Here is a 15074-nt window from a genome sequence, read left to right as displayed (position 1 = left end):
TTCATGAGATGATTGTTGATACCTGAATCCTCCCAAGCCCCAAAGTCCAGGTTGGCTTGACCCACACTGCCATGCATCCAGACAGGACCAGCACCTTTTCTGTACTTGGCAATATTAGTGATCAGTTCCAAGTTCCAACCTACCCCTGCCTCCATGCCCAGATGCACAATATGCTGTCTTCAGTTGCACATCTGGATGTGTCCAGAGTGGAAGGGCTGTGATAAACTCCTAGAAGATTCTTGATGTCAAGTAATAAGTGACAAGGAACAAGACCTTCACTTCAAACCATCCCAGGGGCCTCCAGAGGACCAGCAGCCTCCAGAAACCTCTGGGTGGCTTATGCCAGATATTTATCTCAGTCCTATTCATTCTCATTCTCTAATTTCCCCTCCACCTCCTTCTCTGCTCTGTCCACAGTCTTCTCTCCCTTAACTCTCTCTCTTCTTTCCTCCCTCCTTCCCTTTCATCCCTCCTCCTCTGTTTTTTGCCTGCTGTACTCCTGTTTTCCCTCTTTCCTTCTTCCCAACTGCCTTTCAACTTTTCCACTCTTTTTTGTGGTCGATTGAAAAGACATTTGGTCAGATGGCCTGCTTTGACGAGTTCATTCTTAGCACTCTCTGGGGGAAGCCCTGGACACATTCATTAATCTAGAATTTCTTCCTCTTTCTAATGCCAGATCTATTTTTTAAAAATAATATAAAAATGAGGAGTTCCCATTGTGGCTCAGTAGTAATGAACTTGACTAGTATCCATGAGGACACAGGTTCGATCCCCGGCCTTGCTTGGTGGGCTAAGAATCTGGCGTTGCTGTGAGCTGTGGTGTAGGTCATGGATGCAGCTCTAATCTGGCACTGATGTCGATGTGGCAGAGGCCAGAGGCTGCAGCTCCAGTTTGACCTCTAGCCTGGGAACCTCCATAGCCACAGTGCAGCCCTAGAAAGACAAAATAATAATAATAATAATAAATGAGAATACCAGGGATCACCAAAGGGAGGTGGGAAGAAAAGTGAGGGGAAGGCTTTCAGCAGATCTCGAGGCTCCACAGACACTGAGACATGCAAGCCACTTGCTGAGAAGTAGAGAACTCGAATTCAGAGCTAGATGCCTTATGATGGGTAGAAAGATTCAACAAATACCATCCATAGAAAGGCATCAGATGCTTGGAGCTCCTGCCTTGGATGCTAGAGCACTGGTTGCCTTCTTTTCCGTGTAGGAACCCACTGGTGATTGCTTCGGGAACAATTAAGCAAAACTAAACCATGAGCACATGAGCTGAGTGGAAAATCACTGGCTCTTTTTACAAATAAAGGTTGGGAAGGGAGAATTTGGAAATTGAAGCTTATTTTCTTTCAGCCTTATTTAGATTCTCTTTAGATACAATTAGATGCTAAGATATAGTCTGTCTGTCCTTCCTTCCTTCCTTCCCTCCTTCCCTTTTCCTTCCTTCCTTTCTTCCTTCCTTCCTTTCTTTCTTTCTTTCTTTCTTTCTTTCTTTCTTTCTTTCTTTCTTTCTTTCTTTCCTTCTTTCCTTCTTTCTTCCTTCCTTCCTTCCTTCCTTCCTTCCTTCCTTCCTTCCTTTTTTAAGGGCCACACTCATGGCTCATGGAGGTTCCCAGGCTAGGGGTCAAATTGGAGCTACAGCTGCCGGCCTACACCACAGCCACAGCAATGCGGGATCTGAGCCACATCTGCGGCGACTTACAACACAGCTCACAGCAACGCCAGATCCTTAACTCACTGAGCGAGGCCAGGGATTGAACCCACATCCTCATGGATGCTAGTTGTGTTTGTTAACCACTGAGTCACCAAAGGATGTCCAATATAGACTTTATTTCTGTGCTCCAAAACAAGCTGCCAGAGCGAGGAGGACACTTAAACTGGTCTGCAAAATAAGAAGGCAAATCTGACTTCACGACCCTTAGCTGGTCACCCATTTCCAGTTTGTAGAAGAGGTTAGAAATGGGATTAGATGAGAAATAGAATTCCGGGAGTTCCCGTCGTGGTGCACTAGTTAACAAATCCGACTAGGAACCATGAGGTTTCGGGTTCGATCCCTGCCCTTGCTCAGTGGGTTAAGGATCCAGCGTTGCCGTGAGCTGTTGTGTAGGCTGCAGATGCGGCTCGGATCCCGCATTGTTGTGGCTCTGGTGTAGGCCAGCGGCTATAGCTCTGATTCGACCCCTAGCCTGGGAACCTCCATATGCTGTGGGAAGTGGCCCCAGAGAAAGACAAAAAAAGACAAAAAAAAAAAAAAAAAAAGAATTCCGTTGGGAGTTGATTTTTGGTTGTTCTGCGTTCTCTCCCATGGCCTACTTCCCCAATCACAAGGGGTGGGGTTGCTGGGCTGAAAAGAGGGGCTCAGGGATGCTGCTCTGGAGCTTGATATGTGGCAGTTTGGGGGCTCAGTGAGTAGATTGGTACGTGACTCCCAATTGAGAGGTCTGAACCGTGAGACTCTTATTGAACTGGCTGGTGGCATCAGTGCAGGGGGCCATGGTAAGGAAAACCATATCCCACAACCACTGGCCCAAAAGTACATATTCACCTTAATGAGATATAATCAGGAGGTGAGCTGGCATGGGATGTCATAGGCCCTGCCCAGAAAAGCTACGTAGTGGCTGAGCAAGGAAGGTATACTTCCAGCTGCCCAAGGACTGGGAGGGGGGCTTTAAGTAGCCAGTCAGAAGAGATGCATTCAAGGAGTTCCCTTTGTGGCTCAGTGGTAACAAACCTGACTAGTATCCATGAGGATGCAAGTTCGATCCCTGGCCTTGCTCAGTGGATGAAGGATCCAGCATGGCCATAAGTCACGATGTAGGTTGCAGACATGGCTCGGATGTGGCATTGCTGTGGCTGTGGCATAGGCCAGCCGCTGTAGCTTCGATTCGACCCCTAACCTGGGAACTTCCATAGGCTGCAAGTGTTGCCCTAAAAAGAAAAAAAAAAAAAAGAGAGACATGCATTCAATCTCATAGAGGGACCTGCGGTTGTGAGATTCTCAGTAATGGTGTGAATGTGTGCACACTGGGGGGATGGGAGGGGTGGTTTTCTCTGAAGGTCCCATAAAGTGCCACACCAAACAAAATCCAAAAGTCAGCCTTAAATCCCTGCCAAGGCCTGGAGACCACTCACAACAAGGCCTGTCAAGCAATACCTTTCCTACCCTTAATCTCCATTCCTTTCCCAGGAGTCAACCCTGGAAAGTTCAGGCAGTGCATTAGAAAAGCTGGTGTGGGAGTTCCCGTCATAGCTCAGCAGTTAGCAAACCTGACTAGCATCCATGAGGAGGCAGGTTCAATCCTTGGCCTCGTTCAGTGGGTTAAGGATCAGGCGTTGCTGTGAGCTGTGGTGTAGGTCGCAGATGCGGCTCAGATCTGGTGTTGCAGTGGCTGTGGTGTAGGCCAGCAGCTACAGCTCCGATTCCACCCCTAGCCTGGGAAACTCCATATGCCCCAGATGTGGCCCTAAAAGACAAAAAGACTAAATAAATAAATAAATAATAAAAGCTGGGGTGCAGGGCAAGAGTGACAAGCCAGCTCCATCCCCGCTACAGGCTTCCTCCCTGAAGCAGAGCAGAGCTTGGGGGAGAGGCGTGGGAGTGGGGAGAAGGCTGAAGTTCAGGCTCTTGAGTCTTTCAGGGAACTGGCCATTTTAATTACTGAAATGAGGTTATTCTTGGGACTTAAACTTGACCAGAGTATTTCTATTTTCTGAGAGTTATTAGAAAAGTTAAGGAATCTGCCTAATATCATTTTTTGGGGGGGGTCATTTTGCCTTTCCTGGGGCTGCTCCCGTGGCATATGGAGGTTCCCAGGCTAGGGGTCGAATCAGAGCTTAGGAGCCAGCCTACACCACAGCCACAGCAACTCGGGATTCAAGCCGCGTCTGCAATCTACACCACAGCTCATGGCAATGCCGGGTCCTTAACCCACTAAGCAAGGCCAGGGATCGAACCCGCAACCTCATGGTTCCTAGTCGGATTAGTTAACCACTGCGCCACGACAGGAACTCCGCCTAATAACACTTTAACCCCAAAGAGCAGGTTTGAACAGGTAGTTGGAGAAAAGACAACAGTTTTTTGTCACATCTTAGGCATCTCACTTGTTCAACCTATCAAATAAATGTCAGAAGACCGTGTCCTCTGTTTAACATGGTTAAGATACTGGGTTGACACAGAATGGGAGAAAACATTTGCAAATGAAGTGACCAGAAAGGGATTAATCTTCAAAACATACAAACAACACATGAAGCTCAATATTAAAAAAAAACCCCAATCAAAAATGGCCAGAGGAGTTCCCGTCGTGGCGCAGTGGTTAACGAATCCGACTAGGAACCATGAGGTTGCGGGTTCAGTCCTTGCCCTTGCTCAGTGGGTTAACGATCCGGCGTTGCCGTGAGCTGTGGTGTAGGTTGCAGACGTGGCTCGGATCCCGCATTGCTGTGGCTCTGGTGTAGGCTGGCGGCTACAGCTCCGATTCAACCCCTAGCCTGGGAACCTCCATATGCCGCGGGAGCGGCCCAAGAAATAGCAACAACAACAACAACAAAAGACAAAAGACAAAAGAAAAAAAAAATGGCCAGAAGATCTAAATAAATATTTCTCTGAAGACATAAAGATTGCTAAAAAGTACATGAAAAGATGTTCAATATTGCTAATTATTAGGGAAATGCCAATCAGAACTACAATGAGATACCACCTCACACAAGTCAGAATGGCCACCATCAAAAAGTCTACAAATAATTAATGCTGGAGAGGGTGTGGACAAAGAGGCACCCTCCTGCACTGTTGGTGGGAAGGCAAGTTGGTGCAACTATTATGGAGAACGGTATGGAGATTTCTTAAAAATATATAGAACTACCATATGATCCAGCAATCCCATTCCTGGGTATACACCCAGAGAAAACCATAATTTTAAAAAATATATCCATTCCCCCTCCCTCCCCCCGCCAGGGTTCACTGAAGCACTGTTTACAATAGCCAAGACCTGAAAACAACCTAAATGCCCATCGACACAGGAATGGATAAAGAGGATGTGGTACACATATACAATGGAATATTAGCCATAAAAAAGAATGAAATAAAGCCATTTGCAGCAACGTGGGTGGACCTAGTGAAGTAAGTCAAAGACAAATGTCATATAATATCACTTACATGTGGAATATAAAAAATGACAAAAATGAACTTATTTATAGAACAGAAACAGACTCATGGACTTTGAAAACAAACTTATGGTTACCAAAGGGGAAAGGGAGTGGGAGGGATAAAAGAAGAGTTTGAGATTAAGGTAGACATACTGATACATATAAAATAGATAAACAAGAGGGACCTACTGTATAACACAGAGAACTCTACTCAATATTCTGTAACACCTATATGGAAAAATAATCTGAAAAAGAATGGATATATGTATATGTATAACTGAATCACTATGCTGTATACCTGAAACTAACACAGCATTATAAATCAACTAAACTCAAATATGAAATAAAAATAAAATTGGGTTGATTAAATTAATTTAGGTTGATTTACCCAAAGTTCATTTAAGCTGATCCTCCAGAAAGTAATATTTATAACATTTTTACATATATTATAACAGAGGAAAGATTCAGACAGAAGGACTCTAGTGTTTGAAGTTGAATCTCTCTCTCTCTCTTTTTTTTTTTTTTGTCTTTTCTACGGCCACTCTTGCAGCATATGGAGGTTCCCAGGCTAGGGGTCGAATCGGAGCTATAGCCGACAGCCTACACCAGAGCCACAGCAATGCAGGATCCAAGCCATGTCTGTGACCTACACCACAGCTCACGGCAACGCCGGGTCCTTAACCCACTGAGCAAGGGCAGGGATTGAACCTGCAACCTCATGGTTCCTAGTCGGATTCCTTAACCACTGCGCCACGACGGGAACTCCTGAAGTTGAATCTCTTAAATAAGGGGTCAGCCGCTGGGCTTAGCCTTAGTGTTTTTAAAATGTACTAAGCAAGACATGGAACTGTTTGTCTTTTTTTTTTTTTTTTTTTTTTTTTTTTTTGGTCTTTTGTCTTTTTAGGATCCTTAACCCACTGATCAAGGCCGGGGATTGAATCCGCATCCTCATGGATACTAGCAGGTTTGTTAACCACTGAGCCATGACGGGAACTCTGCAGGACATGGAACTGGTTTTTTGTTTGTTTGTTTGTTTGTTTTTTGTCTTTTTAGGGCCGTACCTGCAGCATATGGAGGTTTGCAGGCTAGGGGTCTAATCGGAGCTGCTGCCATCAGCCTATGCAAGAGCCACAGCAATGCCAGATCTGAGCTGCATCTTCAACCCATACCACTGCTCATGGCAATGCTGGATCCTTAAACCACTGATGGAACTGATGGCCAGGGGTGGAACCCACAACCTCATGGTTCCTAGTCAGATTTGTTTCTGCTGCACCATGATGGGAACTCCAACATGGAACTTTTAATAATTTCAGACGTTGCTTGTTAGTGAGATGCCAAAATTTCATGGGGGCACAGAGGCTGGGATCCTGCTTGAGTGCAGCTGCCTGCAGGCAACTGTGTCCATGAGGGACCTGTGTCCATGAAGGTTGCCTGGCACTGAAGACAATGGCTCTCAGTGCTAGTCTGGCTTGGGTGACAGTGAGGCAGGGACCCTGTAACTGAGTAGGCAGTTTCTAGGTGATCAGTATCAGTCATCACGGAGAAGAGGCCACACTGCTGGGCCTGAAGAGGTAAAGCTGTACCCTGTGCTGAAGGCCAAGGACACTTCTGAGTGCTGAGCTGATGCCTGGTATTTATTACCTGAGGTACAGGCATGTTCTCCAGACCAAAAGGTGAATCTAGAGGAAGCAGAGGTCACAAGAGAGAGAGAACAAGGTGTCTCAGAATCGGCAGGCCAAGAGGACCCTCTCGGACAGTGGATGGGAAGGGCGGCCACTGCCATGCACTGCTGACTGGGAGCTGTTCAGAGAGGGGGCCAGGCACACTTATGTCCTCTGGGGTTGCACAGATTGAGAGGGAGCCGCCAATAGCCTGAGATCAAATTAGCTAGATATGGATTCCAGTCCTGTGCTTTGTGAACCAGATTGTTTATACTCCATGTACACGCTGTTTAGCTATCTTTTGTTCTTTCTCTGTGTTTGGAAGGGTACGAGGTCCCAGCCTGTCTTTGTGTTTTGAAGGGAGACAAAGGAAGGGCTGCTGTCCAGGCCTGAGCTTGACGGCCTTAAAGGGGAGGAGGCCATGTGGCAGCCCGCACAACAAGGGCAAAGGACGCCCGGGAGGGACAGAACTCCAAGGAGGACAGACCGGGTCATTTAGAGTAGGGACTGTGTGTTCCCAGGGGAGGTGCTGCCTCTTTGCACAAGTTTTTTTCCAACAGTGAAGCACGTTCTCTTCCCTTGAGCGCTGGGGTTGACGCATGCAGGCTGAGACCTCTCCCTCTGGTTGAATCTTCTGCCAACTAGGCTCTCCCGGTTATTCCTATGTACTTTGAAATAGCCATCTCATTTTGAAGCTGCATTTTATTACCTTATTCCCTCCATGCCTGTGATTTTCAGAGCCTGCTAGCAACAAGGCACAGGCACATACCCTATCCCAAGGGTAGCAGCTGATTAACTGGTCATTTTTGGCTGAAGCCACCTGTACCCCAAGATAGCCTGGGAGTCTAAAACCAATGATTTCAGTGAAGTGATCCGAGTTTGACGTCATCACATTTAAAAAAAAATCAAAATTCAAGTCTTCCTGTTTGAATGTGCTAATAGAGACAGTAGAGCTGAATACATGAAATCGGGGCCCTTTGTAAAACGCTAGGACATCAATGTATCATCGTGCTATCCCTTACTTGGGAAATCTAAAAAAAGGACACAATGAACTTCTTTGCAGAACAGATGCTGACTCACAGACTTTGAAAAACTTATGGTTTCCAAAGGAGACAGGTTGGGGTGGTGGGGGATGCACTGAGGCTTTAGGGTGGAAATGCTATAAAAATTGGCTGTGATGATCATTGTACAACTATAAATGTAATAAAACTCATTGAGTAATAAAAAAAAGAATTTGAAAGAAAAAAAATCAACCATACTTCAATTAGGTCAAATAAATAAAGTGAATAAAAAATGCATCATCGTATCCATAGCACACAAGTAGGACAAGAGGCAGGATCTACATCACCTTTATCTACATGTTATTTAAATATATATATTTTTTCATGATTTAGTGGGAAAGTCACTTGAAATACAATGTATATTAAAAAGAAAAATCCAAGTGCTTCCAATCCAAAGTGAAAACAATGTCTAGTCAACCAAGTTTGTTTGGTCACCGTGGAAGGAAATTGTTTCTGACTCACCTTTGCCACAAGTTGAGTTTGTCCCTTACCTCCCTGTGTTCTTTTTGCCGCCACCCCCATCTAGGGCTTCAGGCCAGCTCCCATGACCTTGGGCTCTTTCATGGGGATGGCTGGGAAATGAGCTAACTGCGTCTCGGCTGGGAGGGACCCCAGTCAGGGTCCCTTGCTTTTTCTTAGCTCCTGAGAACTTCTGGTTGGTGCCAGCCCCACCCTTGACCACCCCTGACCCCTCAGCTCTTGCAAACATCCCTCTGTTAACTCTTTTGGCTCTTTGAGATGTCTCCTTCTGCCTCCTCCTATACAAGTGCCCTCTTGGTTTCTGTTGGCTGCTCACATGGGCCCCAGACCCACCACCACCCGGGACTGACACCTCCAGGGATGTCGTGCAGTGAAGTAAATTCAGCAATGGTGAGGGTTCCAACCTGCTTCTCTGCTCCTTTTCCTCTTCCCCAGTCTCTTCTGCCTCTTCAGGTTCCTCAGGACTCTCACTCTTCTGTTCTTCTTCCTCCTCTGTCAAGTCTTGAAGCTCCTTGGTCTTCTTTAGAACTTCCTGGTACCTAGAAGGCAAAAACAAGCAAGTGAGGCTGGAAAGGGCAGGCATGGAGCATCCTTTCCTGAGCTGCTAGAGGAGGACACTGAGCACCTCTGATGATCACACACTCACTTCCTGTGCTTCCACACAAGAGGAAAAAGCTGGGAAGCTCCACCGCACCCCACGGTGGCTCATGTCAGGACAATTTCCCCTCACCCCTCAGCCGTTCTTCCTGTTTATGTGAAAGTGGGACAGAACAGGCAGGGGGAAAATGTGGGTGCAGTCTCCTGGCTGGATTCTTCTCCCAACCATTCAGGAGGGCAAAGGACTACACCTGCTCTCTGTGTGTCCTTGGAATGGCAGCTCCTCCCCTGTAAAATGGAGAGGCTGGCACCCATTGTATGGGTGTTGGAAGTGCCAGGCACATGACTTGACCTGGGGAAGGTGACACTCATCACACAGACTTGGGGAAGCTTTGCGGGAGTGAAAGCCACACGACTTGGCGCAGTAAGGTACTTCACAAATGTTCACAAAACCAGTGGAAGCATTCGCTCCCCTGTATTCTAAGAACTGAGGACAGATGTGGATGGAAAGGCAGGCTTTCCAAGAGAAACCCTCTGACTTCCTTCTCCCAGGATGAATATTATGCTGAACACATTTTTGTTTATCCCACAACTGAATGTTTAAGGCCAGCACGGTTCAGCTAGGGCAAGCCCACTGCAGTGCAGGTGGCCACCACACCAAAGCCCAGTCCACAGGCTCGGTGTCTCCCTCAGGAGCTTCAGGGGAGGAAGCTCAGGATGTGGTGTCCGGTCAAAGGTAATTCCCTACCTGGCTGTGCTAGGGCCCTGCTCAGCATTCTGTCTCATCAGTGACTGACTAATCATGGCCACAGGTACTATGGAAGCTCCATTAGAGAAGGGGATACTGGAAGCTGAGGGAACTCCTTTACAGGAAGAAGGGATGGCCCAGGCAGTTCCAGGAAGTGGGGTTACAGCTACCCCTGAGCACTGTTGGCAGCAAGAGGACTGCGCTCTGGGCATGTGTCAGGAAGCCTCAGGCACCACCAAGAGGAACCTATGCAGGGCCTGGTGATTTCCAGACCATTCTGGGCAGTGGCGTCCTCGTGGCTTTTTGCCCAAAAAGAGGGCAGTCTAGTTACTATCTAACCACACCCTCTTGTCCCGTGTCCCCCTGCCCTTCCTGTGGAACAGTACTGCTCTTTCCTATGTAGTTCCTTACTGAGGCAAGGAGGTCCCGGGGCCACGAGGTGCTTCCCTAAATCCTCTAAGAGACAGGAAAGGCCTGTGGGAAGGTATCTTTTGAGTCATGCCAGGTGACCTCAGGGCACCTCAAGTCTGACTCACCCCTTGTTGTAGGCTTCTTCCTCCATCCTGGCCTTGGTCTCCTGGCTAATCCCCTCCAGGCAGCTTGGAGGCGGCACGGGAGCAGAAACTTCACCATCTGGGTCCCCGTTCGTCTTTCCACTATGAGAAGGGGGAAGTACAGGACGTCCTTTCAGGGACAGATGGGGCATCTGAAAACCAAACCATGCCTTTGGCCTGTTCCTGGCCGGAAGTGGGGACACTCGTTCTAAATTGAACTTATTTCAATCATTCTACCTTGAGATGAGATATTATAAAGCCCTAGTCCATGAATCCTTCTGCGATCACCCCCTTAACATCATGTACTGCACCAGCTCTCCCTTCTATCATTCTCTCATATCCATTTTTATTCTTATTCCAGGAGATGCTGTAAGTGGACAGACAGCTACTGGGAGATTCAGAGCATTAAGAAGAGGAAGATGGAGATGAACCAAACATTCAGAGTCATTCCATTCCTTCAGTCCAACTTCTGCTTCATTCATTTAAATATCTACCAAATGCTAAGTCATCACAAGCATCTTTTATTGGGCTGGGGGTACATTAATAAACAAAAGAAATGGTCTTTGCCAACATGGAGCTCAGCAGGAGAGAATGCTCCCAAAAGGAAAGCAAAAAAAAAAAAAAAACCCCAATGAGGGGCAGAGATTCCTTGCCTGCCTGCTCACATCTTTCACAAGCATCCTATCCTAATCTATTTATTGCCCAGCAACCCCCCACAAAAAAAAACCAACAAGGGAGTTTCTGTCATGGCTCAGTGGTGATGAACCCAACTAGTACCCATGAGGACGCAGGTTCGATCCCTGACCTGACTCAGTGGGTTAATGATTGGGCATTGCCGTGAGCTGTGATGTAGACCATAGATGCAGCTCAGATCTGGTGTTGCTGTGGCCATGGTGTAGGCTGGCAGCTGCAGCTCCAATTCGACCCTAGCCTGGGAACTTCATATTCCATGGGTGCAGCCCTAAAAAAAAGACAAACCAACAAACAAAACAAACAATAAGGTTAATTACAAATTGTGATAACTTTTGTGAGAGAAACAAATTCTGTGCAATGACAGAAAACAAGGGGATGGAGTTCCCACTGTAGCTCAGTAGGCTAAGAACCCAACATAGTCTCTGAGAGGATGTGGGCTCAATCCCTGGCCTCGCTCAATGGGTTAAGGATCCAGTGTTGCTGCAAGCTGCAGCATAGGTTCGGATGTGGTGCAGATCCAGTGTTGCTGTGGCTGTGGCTGTGGCTGTGGCCAGCAGCTGTGGTTCTGATTTGATCCCTTGCCTGGGAACTTCCATATGCTGCAGGTACAGCCATAGAGAAAGGGGGGGAATCTGCTTAGATTGAGTAGTCAGAAAAGACCTCTCTCTGAGATGGAGTAACTGAAGCAGAGACCTGAAAGATGAGGCCAGCCTCATCAATAGCAAAGGGAAGATCATCCCAAGTAGAGGAAGCAGGATGTGTGAAGACCCCGGGGCACAAAAGATGTGGAGATGTTTGAGGAACAGAAGAAAGGCAACGAGCTAAGAGATAACGTCTAGACAAGATAAATTTTTGCTGCTGTGAAGTGTCCAGGTGGAGATATCAAGTCGGTAGCTGGACATACTAAACTGAGTTAGGAAAGAGCTCTAGGCTGGAGACATTCAGAATAGAGATGGTATTTAAAGCCAGGGTAATGGAGAAGACTGTCTAGAGACATGGTATGAGGAAAGATGAGAAGAGGACCCAGGACCAAACCATGGGCATCACCACCTTTAGCTCAGGTAGAAAAGGAGGAGCCTGAAGAGGAGGCTGAGAAGTAGCAGCCAGAGATAAGAGGAGAACCAGGAGAGCATGGAGTCCTGGGAGCCTGGAGAGGAGAGAATGTCTCAGAGGGAACGTTACGTGTGTCGCACATACAATTCTGAGCGCCAGGTCGGATGAGTACAGAAAAGCCACTATTAGATTTGACAACATGGAGGTCAAGAGGAGCTTTGGTGACATGGTAGGAACCAAAGATAGACTGGAACGGGCTGAGTCAGAAATGGGAAGAGAGAAAGAGGAAGACATAGACATGGGAATGTGACAAGGACAGGAGGAGAAGACTGTGTTGGGGGAATGGGTGGCTGAAAAAGTAGGTTAAGGAATGAAAGCACATTTGAATGTAGATAGAAATGGTCCAGTAGAGGGAATGAGAGAAAGGGGTTGACCAAAGGAATCAACTCTTTGAAAAGGAAAGAAGAGACAGACCTTAGAAAGGCGGAGAAACTTCTCCATGGTTATAACAAAGGGAGGAAGGAGATGGAGATGGTGGGTTGGGAATCTGGCAAAGGAAGATGATGAGATGGATCCTCCTGTGTGACAGCTTAAGTTTTCCTCCATAAAATGGAAGACAAGATCATCTGTTCAGAGTGAGAGGTAGGGAAGCCTAGGCATTTTTGAGAAAGGAAAAGAAGGCAGAAGAATCATGGGGGGAGGGGGCGGGTGAAGGAACAAACCTGCTAGATCACGGTATGATGGCTGACAGTGCTGGGAGCCTGTTTGAGGGATGAAATCACAAGTTTAAAGGAAGTAACCTGGATAAGCAATGCAATTCTGCTACATAGCACAAGGAACTATATCTGATCACTTGTGATGGAACATGATGGAGGATAATGTGAAAAAAGAATATATGTATATGTGTAACTAGATCACTTTGCTGTACAGCAGAAATTGACAACATTGTAAATCAACTATAATAAAACAATTTTAAAAAAGGAAGTATCCTAATGGCCATGCCTTCTTTATAAATCCTACAGCCCACCTAGGTGTCCAGAATCCCAATGGGAACCTTGTCATGGAGGAGTCTTTGAACAAGGCAGAACAGCAAGCAGAGTTTTTAGCCAGGACTCTGCAGGATCACAGCTGCCACACTCCCCGTCCTCTCAGGCCACAGCAACACAGGATCCGAGCCACATCTGCGACCTGCATCACAGCTCACGGCAATGCCGGATCCTTAACCCACTGAGCGAGGCCAGGGAGCGAACCTGTGTCCTCATGGATGCTAGTAGGGTTTGTTACTGCTGAGCCACACCGGGAACTCCTTCTCCTCAATCTTGACATCAGTTTCCCATCTCTTGGTTTTCCTCAGACCTTGTAAAATTTATATTTCATTGGGTTGGAAACCAAGACCCATTGTGAACAAGGACGATAACATTCTAAAAATATCAGCTATTCATAACATTTCTCCTTTTTAAAATTACATTATACACTCCCATCCATGTGACCTTCGCCTAATGTGCAGTTTCCTATTTGTCTGAACAACTGGAACAAGAGCAGAAAAACAGAGCTACAGCCAAGAGCAGGGAAAGCCATTCTTTTATGAAATAGGGTAGGGTGTAAAATGTTTACTGTTATTTCCTGACCTCTAGACTGAGCTTATAGTTCCTTAAAAATCTTCTCCAACTATCTGGATGTTCCTCCCTGTGCACTTTAAAGACTCAGTTCAAATACCATTTCCTCTGTGGAATCACTGCCAATATTTTCCTCTCTTTCACACCCTCGGATTAAAATTGATCTCTCCCTCCCCAAACACCCTCATCACCCTTCTTTTATAGCATAACTCAGAGCTAGGGCACTTTTATGTTTTATACACACATCCATCCCTCCATGACGACTGTGATTGCCGGGAGAGAGACTGGGTTTCAGTTCGAATGGTGCTTGGCACATAGTAAGGGCTCTAAATATTTGCTGAGTTGTACTGACTTCCCTGTGGCTCATCTAGTCCCTGCCTGTCAATCCTACAAACTGAGCAGGTCCTCTATGTAAAAAACTATCTCCTGAGAACTCAGTGTTTGGATTGAATTGAAGGAATCACTATGCATGGCTGTGAACTTGGGGTTGAGCACAGCCTGTGCCCATACTAGGGATTTCTGGGCCAGATGCTCCTGGGGCTTGGCATCTGTTCCGGGTCCCAAACCTCACATGCTTTCTTCCTGGGATGATTGATTAGAATGAGGCTCATTGTTCTCTGATGTCCACTGGGTCAAAATGTTTGTCATTAGGCTCAGTTCTCAGTAACACGAGGGCCTATTTAGTCAAAATGTGTTCTTTGACTTGCAGATCTATTCAAGTCTATTTTTCCACATGGTCAACAATATTTGAAGGTGATTCCAGTTCTTTGCAATGGACAGATCTTACCTTCTCAGGCTTAGCTATGTCCCTAAGCCACCCCCACTGCAAAGGCTCCCTCAGACAAGCCTGGCCCAGGGGACCCATGCTGCAAGAGCTTCCTTACTCTCTGTTACTCGGTCCCAGATTCCTGGGATCCACTAGTAGTTGATGGAGGACTAATGCACCCCAGAATGCCATCTGCAAAGGGGAGTGGTTTACTATAAATATTTAATGTCATATAAAACCTTTATACAATGTATCCTGTTTCAAAAGTGTAGACAATGGTTATTTTACAGATTATAGTGAAAATGTGCAGAGTTTCCATCGTGGCTCAGCAGAAACGAATCTGACTAGCATCCATGAGGACCCAGGTTTGATCCCTGGCCTTGCTCAGTGGGTTAAGGATCTGGTGTTGCTGTGAGCTGTGGTGTAGGTCACAGATGCACCCCAGGTCCCACGTTCCTGTGACTGTGGTATAGGCTAGCAGCTATGGCTCTGATTTGACCCCTAGCCTGGGAACCTCCACATGCTGCAGGTGTGGCCTAAAAAGACAAAGGAAAAAAAAGAAAAAGAAAAAGTAAATGTGCTCTGTGGTTGACCAGTATAATGGGTCCTTTTATGAAACCTGCCCTGTGTATCATCCACAGCACAGAATGGCTGTGCTAATCCCTTAGTGAATGGCTCTGTGTGCAACCCTCTGCTCCCACCC

The 15074-nt window shown here is 46.7% G+C and overlaps 1 protein-coding gene across 15 annotated transcripts in view; it reads right to left on the bottom strand.

Annotated features, from left to right (window-relative positions):
• The window catches only part of MRVI1 (murine retrovirus integration site 1 homolog), a 185511-nt gene that overhangs the window by 4222 nt on the left and 166215 nt on the right, over positions 1-15074 (bottom strand). For 14 of the 15 annotated variants that reach the window (XM_013994558.2, XM_003480735.4, XM_013994560.2 and 11 more), the window contains 2 exons: positions 10226-10345; positions 8749-8883 (listed from right to left, as the gene is read on the bottom strand). In XM_013994558.2, the coding sequence (XP_013850012.1) occupies positions 8749-8883; positions 10226-10345 (255 nt within the window). Of the gene's footprint in view, positions 1-8748; positions 8884-10225; positions 10396-15074 lie in introns of those variants that run through there. The other variant, XM_021083331.1, reaches the window with a different exon arrangement.

Source organism: Sus scrofa, chromosome 2 (assembly GCF_000003025.6).
Source record: "Sus scrofa isolate TJ Tabasco breed Duroc chromosome 2, Sscrofa11.1, whole genome shotgun sequence".
Taxonomy (NCBI): domain Eukaryota; kingdom Metazoa; phylum Chordata; class Mammalia; order Artiodactyla; family Suidae; genus Sus; species Sus scrofa.
Note: the sequence above shows the minus strand (reverse complement) of the source record. Positions and strands in the feature narration are given on the sequence as shown.